The 14,749-nt window shown below is 43.1% G+C and overlaps 1 protein-coding gene and 2 non-coding genes across 3 annotated transcripts; 2 read left to right on the top strand and 1 right to left on the bottom strand.

Moving 5' to 3' along the window:
• Nucleotides 1-849: 849 nt before the first annotated feature.
• Nucleotides 850-5,899, top strand: cwc25 (CWC25 spliceosome associated protein). Its single transcript, XM_085913031.1, has 9 exons — nt 850-1,063; nt 1,206-1,378; nt 1,467-1,703; nt 1,796-1,865; nt 1,951-2,102; nt 2,545-2,617; nt 2,702-2,898; nt 4,924-5,091; nt 5,628-5,899. The coding sequence occupies exons 1-9, from the start codon at nt 1,046-1,048 to the stop codon at nt 5,737-5,739; spliced, it is 1,200 nt and encodes a 399-aa protein (XP_085769157.1). The 5' UTR covers nt 850-1,045; the 3' UTR covers nt 5,740-5,899.
• A 5,113-nt stretch (nt 5,900-11,012) lies between these two features.
• Nucleotides 11,013-11,203, top strand: LOC147056517 (U2 spliceosomal RNA). Its single transcript, XR_015066260.1, has one exon. It is a non-coding gene; the product is annotated as a U2 spliceosomal RNA (small nuclear RNA).
• A 548-nt stretch (nt 11,204-11,751) lies between these two features.
• LOC147056516 (5S ribosomal RNA) lies at nt 11,752-11,870 on the bottom strand. The gene has a single exon (XR_015066184.1). It is a non-coding gene; the product is annotated as a 5S ribosomal RNA (ribosomal RNA).
• Between the last annotated feature and the right edge of the window lie 2,879 nt (nt 11,871-14,749).

Genomic DNA, 14,749 nt, shown 5'->3' with positions numbered 1-14,749 from the left:
AAGGCCTTCGCCTTCACACTAATACAGTGAATGAGTAACATAAGGCCTTCGCCTTCACACTAATAATGGGTAACAGTAACATTAAAAGATGAAATGAGACAAGATTGCTGCTCCTGTAGATTACATAAAAAGCACTGATCTGTTCCAGATACAGTGGGGCAAAAAAGTATTTAGTCAGCTACCAAAAGTTCTCCCACTTACAAGACGAGAGATGCCTGTAATTTTCATCGTAGGTGCACTTCATCCATCCATCCATCCATCCATCCATCCATCCATCCATCCATCCATCCATCCATCCATCCATCCATCCATCCATCCATCCATCCATCCATTTTCTGTATCACTCGTCCCCACCGGAGTCACGAGGAAACCGGAGTGCCCGGAGAAAACCCAGGCAACATGCAAACTGGCAGTGAAACCCTGGTTGTAATCAGGACAGGACTAGAAAAGCAGAATTTCTTCCTCCCGCTTCCCTTTTCGACAACTCATGACAAGAAAATGTCAAATGAATTTGTAATAAGTGTGTTGTTTATGTGCTTGCCGACATAAACAAATCAAAACACATATTAGGGGATATACCAACGTTTCTTAACATGCCCTGAACGCTGAAAATCAATTTACAATAGCCATAAGGTTGCTTTGTCATCAGGGGTTCCCTCTCCCAAATTTGATCTCCCAGCGAGGTTGTGACGAATAATATACTAAATACTTAATTAGTAACATAACATGTGACAACAATGATGTAACACAGAGCAATCGTTAAAGTTGTCTTTTATTTGTAGCTGTTCGTGAGTTTTCCTATTATTGCTTGACATGTTGAATTCACACAGCAAACGTTGTGGCCGTGAATGCATCACGATCTGCACCGGAAAAAGAATATTACCTACCGGAAACACAACAGACCGTAGCAGCACACTCGCTACTTTGTTCCAAGCTTCTCGGCCTTTGTGTGAATGTTAAACGTTCGTTTACCAGCGGTCTTTGGAAAAGGACGATAATCTTCATTTTCTTCGTTTTCATTGGTAACCAAAACAAAGGTTTAAACATGGGGGGCGGCGATCTGGTAAGTTACCCGTTGAAAGCTGACATCGCATGAAATGCCAATTCCTTTCTGTTTACATCATCAATTACGTCTTCTGTTACAAATTGAAGCTGTTTATTGAAATTACCCTGCTACTCAATGGATTTCTTTCGTCCTATGCTAGAACTTAAAGAAAAGCTGGCACCCCCAGACTATGAAAAACATCGAGCGTGTCTGGAAAGCCGAGCAAAAACATGAATCTGAATGTAAGAAAATCGAGGAGCTTCAGAAGGAGCTAAAGGAGGAAAGAGCCCGCGAAGAGATGACGAGATATGCTGAGGAAAGCGGTGCCATCAAGTTAGTTTCCAAGAAAACAAATTTTGGCCACAACATAAAAAACGTTCGAATGTCAGTCAGGTTTTCTCATTATGTATCGTTTGTACAGAAAGAAGGATGATCGTCTGGACTGGATGTACCAGGGCGTTTCTAGTCAGGTGTCCAGAGATGAGTATCTCATGGGACGTCCCATTGACAAGCAGATCACTGATCAATATGAGGAGCCTGAAAGTGGTCCATCAGCAGAGACTGGCCTTCTGCCTGGCTCCATCTTTAGTCCCATCACGGCTACCTCCAGCCTGGACATGGCCGCCAAGATCCGGGAGGATCCTCTTTTTGTAATTCGGTAAAATGTTACTCTGCTCTTTTTCAAGACCTTTTGTTTTTACAATACTTCAAACTAAAGTGTGCATGAAATTTTACATCTTTGCATTCCAGGAAGCGTGAGGAGGAAAAGAAAAGAGAAGTCTTGACGAATCCAGTGAAGATGAAGAAAATTAAAGAAATGGTAAAAAAGAATTAAAAAGCTTTCCTACTATAGGTTTTGCTGCTTTTTGATAACTTTTATGGTAAACTTTGTGTCACGGTCATAGTTACGCCAGAACCTCAACAAGAAAGACAAGAAGAAGAAGAGGAAGAAGGACAAGAAAGAAAAGAAAGGAGACAAAGAGAAAAGAAAAGAGAAGAAACACACGAGAAGCCACTCAGCTTCGAGTTCGGATGAACTAGATGACAAAAAAGACAGGTACACAAGGTTGTTTGATAATTAAAAAAAGAGTTGAATGATTTAGAAAACAAATCTAATTGTGATCCCTCTCAATATTGTGATTAAATAATAGATAAATGTGGCTTAAACATAACTGTATATATCATAAGGCAGATTACAGCAAAAGTGCAAACAAATCTGTGGCTTTATGACTTCAACTTTCCATGTTACTTGTAACAATCAACTGTATTTATTACTTTAAAACAAACACCGCTGCATACAAAGTGCTGTTCATGCAGCAATAATAAGTCATACAACAACAAACACGGTTAAAACAAATGAATAATGAAGACAGTAAAGAGCATAATTTTTTTTTTAAAGATGGGGGAGGGCCCAAGTCAACATGTTTGTATTGCTTATTAATTACTTAGAAACATCTACTAGTTTAGATCTGAATATTACTCTTAAACATGTCTTTCAGGTTACGCTCACGAGATGGAGCATCCTCTTATAACAAATCTCATTCCCATCATCTGCCCGGCTATGGCCTCCTGGTCAGTAAGCAGCAAAGTGTCATGTCACAGGTATTATCAGTGGACCCACGACCCTTACACTTCAATCTTTTCTTTACACCGTAGCTTCCTACCGGCAAACAATACCAGTCCTCCAATTCGAATCACTCAAAACGCCACGAGAGGAGTCGAAGCCGATCTCCTGCAAGAAAAAATGGGGAAAATCACCACTCTTCCTCACACCGAAGCGACAGGAAGATAGATGTCAAAGGTTGTAGCCCACAGAGACAACGTTACCAAAGGCAGCGGAATCATGTGTCAAAGTAAGACTTGGGGATGTCGGTGTGTGTGTGTGCGGGCGCGTGTTTGTGTGCATGCGTGCGCTTGTATATACACTGGAATCAGTCTGGGCTGTCAAAATCATTTTTGTCACAGCCTACATTTGCGTTGTTTTTTGAGAGCCATTATGATTGTGAAACCATATTCAGTGGGTTGACCCCTTTATTTGCTGGCGATAGGAACAATCGACATTGGTTGTAATTGCATGGTGAGTGACTTTATTTCAGAATCAGCTATAATGGCCAAGTTTGTGCATGCCAAACAGGAAATTTGACTCCGGTTGATCTCAGCCTCTCTGTGTCTGTGTCTGCTGGTTTTGACGTACAACGCTCTGTGACGCCATCTGGAGGGGAGTAGTTTGAACAGACTGTGACCTGGGTGAGAAGGGTCTGTAGAGATGTTACTTGCATGTTTCCTGGTCCTGGACAGGTACAAGTCTTGGATAGATGGGAGATTGGTCCCCATTATCTTTTCCGCAGACCTGATTGTCCGTTGCAGTCTGTGCTGGTCCTGTTTGGTTGCCGATCCAAACCAGACAGTGATGGAGGTGCAGAGGATAGACTGGATGATGGCAGTGTAGAAGGTCTTCAGCTCCTCCTGTGGCTGGTTGAACTTCCTGAGCTGTCTCAGAAAGTACAACCTCTGCTGGGCCTTCTTCCGGACATAGTCTATGTGGCCGGTCCATTTCAGGTCCAGGGAGATTGTGGATCCCAGGAACTTTATGTATTTATTTTGCCCCCCAAAGTCTTTATTAAGTGAGCTTAATACGTTTTCCACCAAAATGTGGGTTCCCTCTCTGAAAAATATTGGGCAAAATACTCTGAGTAGGCAAATCTGTGGGTGCCAAACCGAGAGTATGTTAGGTCAATTTTACAGTAAATCCTTGATCGCGTATTCCATGTAACAGCCAATATCTGGCTGAAACCTCCTATGCCTAAATTTGGTGGAGTTGATATTTTTTTTTCCACAGAAAAAGTATTGCTCTGTGTCCACTTGTTTTTTACTTTTAGTTTTTACACATTTTTTTGCCAGTTTCAAGTGTTGGCAATGGCTTGAACTCTTTGATTATGCAATATTAATAGATCAACAAAGACGTCATTCTGGTTTCCTGTAAAAGGATGGTTTTGGAGATGAGAGGATTCTGCCAGATTCAAAATTGATAGATAATTAGTGTTTAAATCAGAAGTCAAAGAAAATTGTTTTAAAAAGTCAAGTCCAAAATGTTCTCTTCAATTCTAAGTTCCATTTGCCTCCACTAGTATATGAATTGAAAATATTTTTATTTGCAAGTTCATGTTTTAAATGAATGTCCCTACCAGTACGTCCATCGAAGACGCTCCAACTCTGTGTCAGACTGCACACAGAATGCGGGTCATCTTAAATCCTTCCTCTTTAAATTAAATAGATGACTATCCAAGTCCAGATGTGTTTGCCGTGTTAACAGCCATCTAACTTAACTATCTCTATTTGCTTTATGAAGGTCAGCTTTCAATTCACCTCTTTTCCAATTCACTGATGCGCTGACCCGCTCTGCATTTTGGCAACACAGATTGCCCGCTTTTCTATCTATTTTCAGTTGTACTTGTGGAATTAAAAATAGCGTTGGTCCTGGTATTGTTGTAAAACACGACATGTATATGGCAGATTTGGTGTTGAATTATTAACTTGTATTAAGCCAACACGGTCCTAAAATGCAGAAACTGATTTATTTTGTATTTAGCAGTTGCAAGTTGGTCCCTTAAGTGCTGCTGGCATGTAACATGCAGATGAAAATTTGTATTCACGTTTGTGATACACTCAACCTTTTTGGTTAAAAAAAAAAGATAGGGTCATAACAGGGACATGGCATAGTATGTACTGTTCATGCATTGCCAATGCCTCTCTGCATGTAGGAACACTTGTGTGTGAGATTGACTAATGTGATTATCTGTGAAAGAAAAACAGATTTTTGTACTAATTTCCAGCAGCATTTAAGGAAAGTTTGGCTTGTTGTCATGCTTTTCTTGCAGGAAGCTCTCTGCTGAGGAGCTGGAGCAGAAAAGAAAGGAGATGATGGACCAGGCCAGGAAAAGAGATGAGGACAGGGAGAATAACGTGAGAAGATACAGGAAGCAACATGAGCAGGAAAAACTACAGGAACAAAATTCCAAGCATGACCGTCATGCTGGTTTTATCCAGTATGTTTGTCTTTCGCTCTCCTATTTCTCAAAAAAAAAATTAACCCAAACTTTATGGCCCTTTTGTGTTTGATGTCACTGGACAACCTCTTAAATTTAATAGATCAATTAAGTTTCACTAATGTTGTAGTCAAGAGCACTCAAACTGAGACCAAGACTTTACCGAGACTTGAGAGTAGAGATCAGCACAATGAAACAAATTTTAAATTTCAGTTAATTTGTGTTGTAATGTCTACAAATTATGCTATCATTCTGCGTTTTCTCACTGATCACATTATTACTGTCCTGGTCTCGACTAGTCTTGATCTAAAATCTTGAGTCTGCACTGTCTGAGGCAAAGACAAGTAAAAATGCCTTTGACGTCGCTATAAGACAGAGACCCTTAAAATTTGTCCTCAGGACTAAGAACTACAACACTAAGTTAAATCATCACTGAACTCACAGATCATCTTTGTGCTGATATTGCTGTCAAGGAGGAATATCATATCTTAAATTGTACAGTTTTTGTTCAATAACACCTCTTTCCATTCTTGCAGTGATATGAAGTTGGAGAGCGCTGCCACATCTTCTTTAGAGGACAGAGTGAAGCGGAATATTCACTCCATTCAAAGGACACCGGCTTCGTTGGATAATTTCATGAAGAGATGAACATGAATAATATTGTACATAGTGATTCAAAAAGAGGCAACACACGTTATTCGATATCCTTAGTAGAGGAATGGATGTTGTTTTGAGATGAACAATAAGCCTATGTCTACATAAGATTAATTTTCAGTCCTGTAAAATAAAATTTACCACTGTGAAAATATTTTATTTTTTCTTTCCATTTTTTCATACTAATGGGACTTTTAATGGTTTTATCGTAATTGTTATTTCCAGAAGTCTTTTCTATTACAACTTGTATTGCTTGACCTCTCTATAATAAATTTACAACTTGGCTAAATAGTCATGCGGAACTGATCTGAAGTCACAACAAGATAACACAAATTATTTTGAAATGGCTTGAAGTATGATTTTTTTTTTTTCCAAAAAGTTGTACTTATTTTTTGGGGTAGTTTGATAAATTGTTTGATAACTATTTTTAAACATCATGATGGCATGTACATTATGTTTCAATCAAGCAGTCTGACACAAGTGGATAAAAGTGGTTGATTGTATAAAGATTTCAAATATTTTTTGTTTTTTTTCCCCCCGTTAATGCTCAGAGTGCCCTTTATAATTTATGATTTTCCTCCCATAAAAAGTGGATACATTAAATAATTGCAACATTCACATTTTTGCTGCATCTAGTAACTTAGTTCATTTTGTTATATTTCCCACCACCATTATGTGATATTAGTTACTTTAGAATAGTAACTTAGGTAAATACTGACAATTATGAATGAAAAAATACAGTATCCAACATCAGGTGTAATATTGTTGATTAAAATATTAGTCAAGCTACATTTTCCACTAGGAGCCATGTTGTCTGGGGCTTCATGCCCTTGGTAGGGTAACCCATGGCAAAAGCGTCCTAGGTGAGAGCCCAGACAAAGCACGGCTCAGAAGACCTCTTATGATGAATAAAATATATGGACCTAGTTTTCCCTCGCCCGGACGCGGGTCACCACGGCCCCCCTCTGGAGCCAGGCCTGGAGGTGGGGCTTGTAGGCGAGCGCCTAGTGGTCCGATCCCTGGCTGCAGAGGCTGGCTCTTTGGACATGGAATGTCACCTCTCTAGCTGGAAAGGAGTCCGAGCTGGTGTGTGAGGCAGAAAAGTTCCGACTAGACATAGTCGGACTTGCCTCCACACATAGTTTGGGCTCTGGTACAAGCCTTCTCGAGAGGGGCTGGACTCTCTTCTACTCTGGAGTTGCCCACGGTGAGAGGCGTTGAGCAGGTGTGGGCATACTTATTGCCCCCTGGCTGGGCGCCTGCACATTGGGGTTCACCCCGGTGAACGAGAGGGTAGCCTCCCTCTGTCTTCGGGTGGCAGGACGGGTCCTGACTGTTGTTTGTGCCTATGCACCGAACAGCAACTCAGAGTACCTACCCTTTTTGGGGTCCTTAGAAGAAGTGCCGGAGAGCGCTCCTTCTGGGGATTCTATCGTTCTACTGGGTGACTTCAATGCTCACGTGGGCAATGACAGTGAGACCTGGAAGGGCGTGATTGGGAGGAACGGCCCCCCTATCTGAACCCGAGCGGTGTTCCATCATTGGACATCTGTGCTCAACACGGATTTTCACGGCTTCCAGGAGATTCTGGTCCACCATCCGGCATCTCAGGAGGGGGAACCAGTGCACCGTCAACACTGTTTACAATGGAGATGGCGTCCTGCTGACCTCGAATCGGGACGTCGTGAGTCGGTGGGGAGAATACTTCGAAGACCTCAATTCCACCGACACGCCTTCCATTGTGGAAGCAGGGCCTGGAGACTCTTAGGTGGACTCTCCAATCTCTGTGGTCGAAGTCACTGAGGAAGTTAAAAAACTCGGGGGCAAGGCCCCGGGGGTGGATGAGATCCGCCCGGAGTTTCTAAAGGCTCTGGATGTTGTGGGGCTGTCCTGGCTGACATGCTTCTGCAGCATCGCGTGGACATTGGGGACAGTACCTCTGGATTGGCAGACTGGGGTGGTGGTTTCCCTCTTTCAGAAGGGGGACCGGAGGGTGTGTTCCAACTACAGAGGAATCACACTCCTCGGCCTCCCTGGTAAGGTGCTGGAGAGAGGGTCTGTCGGGAGGTCGAACCTCGGATTTAGGAGGAGCAGTGTGGCTTTCGTCCTGGCCGTGGAACAGTGGACCAGCTCTACACCCTTGCCAGGATCCTCGAGGGGGCATGGGAGTCCGCTCAACCAGTCCACATGTGTTTTGTGGACTTGGAGAAGGCGTTCGACCGTGTCCCTCGGGATGTTCTGTGGAGGGTGCTTTGGGAGTACGGGGTGCCGAGCCAACTGATAAGGGCGTTTCGGTCCGTGTATCACCGATGTCAGAGTTTGGTCCGCATTTCCGGCAGTAAGTCGCATTCGTTCCCAATGATGGTTGGGCTGCCCTTTGTCCCCGATTCTGTTCATAATTTTTATGGACATATTTTCTAGGCGCAGCTGAAGCGTTGAGGGTGTCCGGTTTGGGGACCTCAGCATTGCGTCTCTGCTTTTTGGAGAAGACGTGGTGCTGTTGGCTTCTTCAAGCCGTGATCTCCAGCTGTCACTGGAGCGGTTCGCAGCCGAGTGTGAAGTGGTCGGGTTGAGGGTCAGCACCTCCAAATCCAAGTCCATGGTCCTCGGTCAGAAAAGGCTGGAACGCGCTCTCCAGATCGAGGATGAGATCCTGCCCCTGGTGGAGGAGTTCAAGTATCTTGGGGTCTTGTGCACGATTGCGGGCAGGATGGAGCGCGAGATCGACAGGCGGATCGGTGCAGCGTCAGCAGTAATGCGGACTCCGTACTGGTCTGTTGTGATGAAGAGAGAGCTGCCAAAAGACAAAGCTCTCAATTTACCAATCGACCTATGCTCCTACCCTCACCTATGGTCACGAGCTATGGAACGAGATCCAGGATACAAGCGGCTGAAATGAGTTTCCTAGCAGGGTGTCCGGACTCTCCCTTAGAGATAAGGTGAGAAGCTCTGTCATCCAGGAGAGACTCAGAGTAGTTGAAGTTTGAAGTTTATTTTTGAACATGAGATCAACCAAACACAAAATCATTTTTTTTCACATTTTCACATCATTTCATGTTTTGCCAAGAAGATGAATAAATCAACATGTTCAACAAAGGAGAAGGAAGAATCTATTGCTTGTTTTTTTTCCTACCCATTTTATACATCGTTTAGTTTTTTCAAGGTACAGAAAATCTTGATTTATCAGAGGAAGATAATTTTGGAAATGAAAAACATTTCATACAATAATATTCTGGAAAGAAAAATAAATAAATAAAAATGTGGCCTATATAGCTAAAAACAGAGGAGCAAAATTCCTATAGTTTTCTAGTGTAAACTATAGTAGAGCCGCTGCTCCTTCACGTTGAGAGGAGTCAGATGAGGTGGCTCGTGCATCGCATCAGGATGCCTTCTGGATGCCTCCCTGGGGAGGTGTTCCGGGCATGTCCCACCGGTAGGAGACCCCGTGGACGACCCAGGACACGCTGGGGAGACTATGCCTCTCAGCTGGCCTGCGAACGTCTTGGGATCCCCGGGATGAGTTGGATGAAGTGGCTGGGGAGAGGGAAGTCTGGGAGTCCCTCTTAAAGCTGCTGCCCCTGTGATCCAACCCCAGATAAGCGGAAGAAGATGGATGGATGGATGGATGGATGGATGGATGGATGGATGAAGTGCACCTACGATGAAAATTACAGGCATCTCTCGTCTTGTAAGTGGGAGAACTTTTGGTAGCTGACTAAATACTTTTTTGCCCCACTGTATCTGGAACAGATCAGTGCTTTTTATGTAATCTACAGGAGCAGCAATCTTGTCTGGATGGATGGATGGATGGATGGATGGATGGATGGATGGATGGATGGATGGACGTTTGACAGATGATAGGAACCAGACTTTTTTTTCACTTTGAAAAAGATAACGACTCAAAATGAATTCCCCTACATTCTAAGAAAAGGGAAGAAAAACATAGGCACTCGCTATACTTGGGATACGTATGTATGGGATGGGGGGGACCAGAAGCTACACATGAGCTGAGGAATAAAAGTTGTTCATAAACAGGTCTAACTGTCATGCTTTAAATCAAGCCTTCCTGGTGTGTGCTCTGAGTCAATGTAGTTCTCACACTCCTTTGTTCAGAAGAGATTGTTGAATGTTGTGCTCTACTCCATTGAGTCATATTGTACCTTTTCCCCAAATATTGAGCAGTCAAATAATGCATAAAATAACTTTTACATTAGAACAACTTTATTTTCCCGTTTACGTAATGAGACTTAGAAGTCCGAAGTGAACCTGAACGTCACTAAAAAAAACGGGTGGTCGCGAGTCAGCGTGGTGCATTTACTAATAAGACAGCTCCCGAAATTTGGGATTTACGCTGTCGACCACTGACAAAAATCATTCATACCTGCGAAAGTATGAAAAAAGTGCCCTTCAGGTGAACCGGGGGGAGCAATAAGCAATACAATTGGATATACGTCACTTTCTACCAAACAGGTGAGCTAATGACCACCCTCATTACCATTAATCTCGTACGTGCGCAAGTCACATTAATATAACTTAAACTGACATTTGATAACAAATATGTACGCGTTTTATTTATGTTCGGCTGCGTTTATTTATTATTCTACAGTATATGTGAAAACGAGTGGGCCGTATCTTTGCGAAGTACAAGCAATTACATGAGTGTAGTTCGTCTCCACTGCGATGGTGGCGCTCTTACTAAAACTTCACTTACTTAACAGGAAACAAGAAGTAGTGTGTGGAATGAATTGACTGGTCATTATCGTCAAACATCGTTTAAATAGTTAAACTACCTTTTTCTTGAATGATCATTTATTTGTTAACTTTACAAACGACATCTGTTTTTACGTGATTAAACAAAATTATTGTCACTGCATCACGTGACTACCGCTCCATAGCCGAACATTCGTTTAATTTGTAGCATGCAAAGCAACATAATTGTCCTAATACAATTCGCCATGTGTTTATAATATTCGTGCACACCTGTAATTGGTTTTTTTGAGTGTCAAAAAACATTGTAATTCCATTAATAGAGATATCTTTCTTGGTACTTTTTCATTGGACCAACATAGATCACGTGACTTATAGAAGCCAGCAATTACTCAATATTTCTTCGTTTTTATAGGCCCCAAAACGGCACAACTGTCCTCATTTCACTTACAATGTCTTGACGGGCAAATGTGTGTTGTTTTTGCTAGGTGACGTTTGTCACTCTCACTTTAAGTTGTAGTGCTGGAAATGACTTGGTCCCCGTTTGACTTTAACAGGTTATCGCTTCTCGGCCTTTTGGCTAAGATCAAGTGTAGTATCTGTTCTTATCAGTTTAATATCTGATACGTCCCCTATCCGGGGACCATATATTAAATTGATTTTTGGAACAGGGAGATGGAATAGGGGCTTGCTCAGTCCACTCCACGCATCGACCTGGTATTGCAGTATCTCCAGGAACGGTGCACCCCCTCTCGTGGTTAAATTAATCCATAACTGATATTGATATATAAGGATACCTTGATATCCATCCATTTTCTGTACCGCATTGTTGTCCCTACGGGGGTCGCGGGCATGCTGGAGCCTATCCCCACGGGGGTGCTGGAGCCTATCCCAGCAGTCATCGGGCAGTAGGCGGAGGACACTCTGAACGGGCGTTCTCACGGTAGTATGGCCGTAAACCGTGAGAACACTAAAAAAATTTGCATTTTATAGACACAATTGCCCCTAAAATTCCAAAGCGGCGGTCCTTGATGGCTGTTGTGAACGTTTCCTTTCACAATTGACGTGCAAAAAAAAAAAAAAAGGCTTTCAGCACCTGACGGTCTTGTGGCACTCATCCGGCGAGTCTCCTCCGATGTCTTAATGCTTCATTAACATCCACCTGTCTGTCCGGTGTCACACCTCAGAGAGTAACTGTCGAAGGTTTTTGGTTGTGAATTGACCAAGGTTTAATAACCAAATCCCAGAAACAAGGTCACACGCTTGTACGTTATGGCTGTTGTAAAGTGAGAAAAGAAAAGCTTACAGCACCTGGTATTCCCAGGCGGTCTCCCATCCAAGTACTGACCAGGCCCGACCCTGTTTACCTTCCGAGATCGGACGAGATCGGGCGTTCTCAGGGTAGTATGGCCGTAAGCCGTGAGAATACTAGAAAATTTGCATTTTATAGACACAATTGCCTCTAAAATTCCAAAGCGGTGGTCCTTGATGGCTGTTGTAAACGTTTCCTTTCACAATTCAATAATTTATTGGGTTTAAATGTTACACACGGAGTTCAATTTGCAAATAAACATATTGCTTTGTCATTCACATATTTTATTTGGTAATGTTAGGATACGGATTTTAGCTATTGATCTGACTCCAAATTATGATCAACACTTAACACAAGTTTCTATGTCCTAATCCACACACTGGCGCACCTAACAATTTTGCGAGTTCGTTCTGTCAAAGAGAAGACCAGTAGATCAATCAGACCAAATTTACCAAATGTTTATTCCTAACAAAGCGCACTAATACAGGCCTGGGTCCCGGGTCCCTCACACTAAAACTCGTGCGTTTTTGTGACCACCAAAAGACGACACATTCTTCCGGGTTGCCCAGTTTTAAAGAAACATAATATGAATATTAAAGCATGCAAAATATTGTGTGATAATTGGTCGATGGTCATCTCCTCCCCGTCGAGGTGTCATCACTGTGGTCAGGAGTTGGGGATTTTCCTCTCGAAGCCCAACCACCTGGACGTGGTATTGTTCTTTGTTCTCGTTCCTCACCGACCTCGAGGTGTTATCGTCTGGTACTCCCTTCGTTCCGTACCGTCCCGTACTCCCTTCCTGGGCCTGTTCCATAACTCTTAGAAGAAAACAAATTCATGCAGTGTGCCTACACATTCCTCACCCCCACCAATCCACACAAGCACTCCAATACTAGATATTATATTGATATGATTATATGTTTCACACAACCTTAAAAAATATGTTTGCTAACCGCTGAAAGCACATTTCCCTTTATTCCCTCTCATGACCTCATTTATGAGGTCATCACCCGCTACTCTAGCAAATAGCTACCAGCGCGCTATCGGTCCTTCCTTCCTCCCGCGGCTCATGTTGAGCCACCAGGGTATATTGGCCCATCGGTGCCAACGGGCCAACGGTTTTCTCGATCAACCGGACAGTGAGTGATCTAATACATGGAACACAACAACAACCGCATAACATCATAATTGTAGTAAAAATAGCCACAGCAACAAGCACAGACATGATGAGCCCTTTCCAGTTTCCAAACGTTTTCATCCAATCAAACCAAATATCGGTGTGTACACCTGAATGATCTTTCATCTTTTTATTCAGTGTCCTGAGTCCTTCCAACGCCTTGGTCAGTCGTCCCCCTGGTGCCGTGTTGTTTGGGATGAAAGTACAACATGCATCACCAAACATTCCACACACACCATGTTCCTTAGCCAATAGCATGTCCAACGCAATTCTATTTTGGAACGCCATTAATGACGTTGCGGCCAATTGTTCATGAACTGCGGCAAATGATTCAGCTGTATAATTACCCAGTCGTTGGACATTGTAATGAACGTAATTAATACGGTCTACATTTTTATTGGGGGTGATCCATAGGAAGATACTTTCGAATCCCGAGGCCACTTGATTAACGAGTTTATACTCATCTGGTACACCCCGGGGCACTCCTATAGCGTCAATATATGTTGGATCGTCGTCGCTCAACCACGGGGGCAAAACGTCTCTTTTGGCTCGCTTCAGGAGCTCCGCCAATGGGGACTCCAGGTCCCAATTGAGATTCTGTATTTCAATGGGGACAACCACCACAGGCATTATCAAAGACACGAGGGCACAGATACCTGATGCATTCTTTGGCAAGCGATCATATAATTTGTCATCACCACACCACAACCAGATGTCTGCACGAGAGAGAGGAGAGGTTACAGTCAGTGACAAATTTTTGAATTTGAAATTGAATTTCCACCATGTGGAATCTATTGTCCCAATACTTATGCCGGTCCCCTTTAACTTTAAACATGTCATATTTTGTTGAGTCACATGGTTGTCAAAAACGGGCTTTCTTTTTTAGTGAATAATTGTATGCCGTGACTCTCCAATGCCCTCTCAACCGAGGACAAACCAAACTCATTCCCTAAGCATTGAAAAACCATAAATAAAATAAAACAACCACATTTTTCCATATTGTTAACTTCTTTTGTCCATGACATGAAGCAACTACAAACCGTCCATCCTCTTTACATTGGTGAATACATGTCCCTTCTCTGTCTGGTGGGGCTAAATCCAATATTTCCCTTACCTTTTCAATTTGCTTCCTCCACACCCTTCTCTGGTACTTTTCCAGTTTGTCCTGTAACGTTTGGTTTGTCTCTGTCCAATTAAACAACGTGACATGCATTTGCCAATTTCCGCTGTCACATCTCTGTCTCAAACCTCCCTGTTCTTCTCGTGAGAGCTCTTCTGTTGTGTTCACCTCAGCCTCAAAAACTACTTCTCCTTTGCATCGGTATTGTTTATAAGTGGGTAAAATTTGAATCTGGGACGTTTTCTGCTGGATAGTCTCATCAATTGTCATCAATGTCCACACAAAAAGACAACCTACTAAAAATAGCACTATTAAAATTAATTCTGAAAAATCCGAAAAACCTTTCGAGCCCTCCCCTTTACTTTTCCGTATTGCTGCTCCTTCTCCTTCTGTCTCCCCCCTTTGGCCGGGTCCGGGACACGGCCAAACAAGAATACCTTCATCCTGACGGAACAAACTCTGGGGCCGGACGTAGGTGTGAGTAGTGATACCACCGACGTCCTTTGAAGTCGAGCTGGGCCATGTGAGAGGTCCTGGCCAAGACACGAAAGGGGCCCTTCCACCTGGGCTCCGTCCACTTTCTGGAGATGACTCTGACGTAGACGTGTACATGTGAGCTGTTTCTCCACCGACACGCCTTCCTCCGCCGCAGCCGTTTTCTCTCCAATCTGTGCAGAAACACTGGACA

Source organism: Syngnathus leptorhynchus, chromosome 5 (assembly GCF_054491065.1).
Source record: "Syngnathus leptorhynchus isolate UIUO chromosome 5, UIUO_Slep, whole genome shotgun sequence".
Lineage (NCBI taxonomy): Eukaryota > Metazoa > Chordata > Actinopteri > Syngnathiformes > Syngnathidae > Syngnathus > Syngnathus leptorhynchus.
The sequence above is the reverse complement of the archived record's forward strand: the minus strand, read 5'-3'. Positions and strand labels throughout refer to the sequence as shown.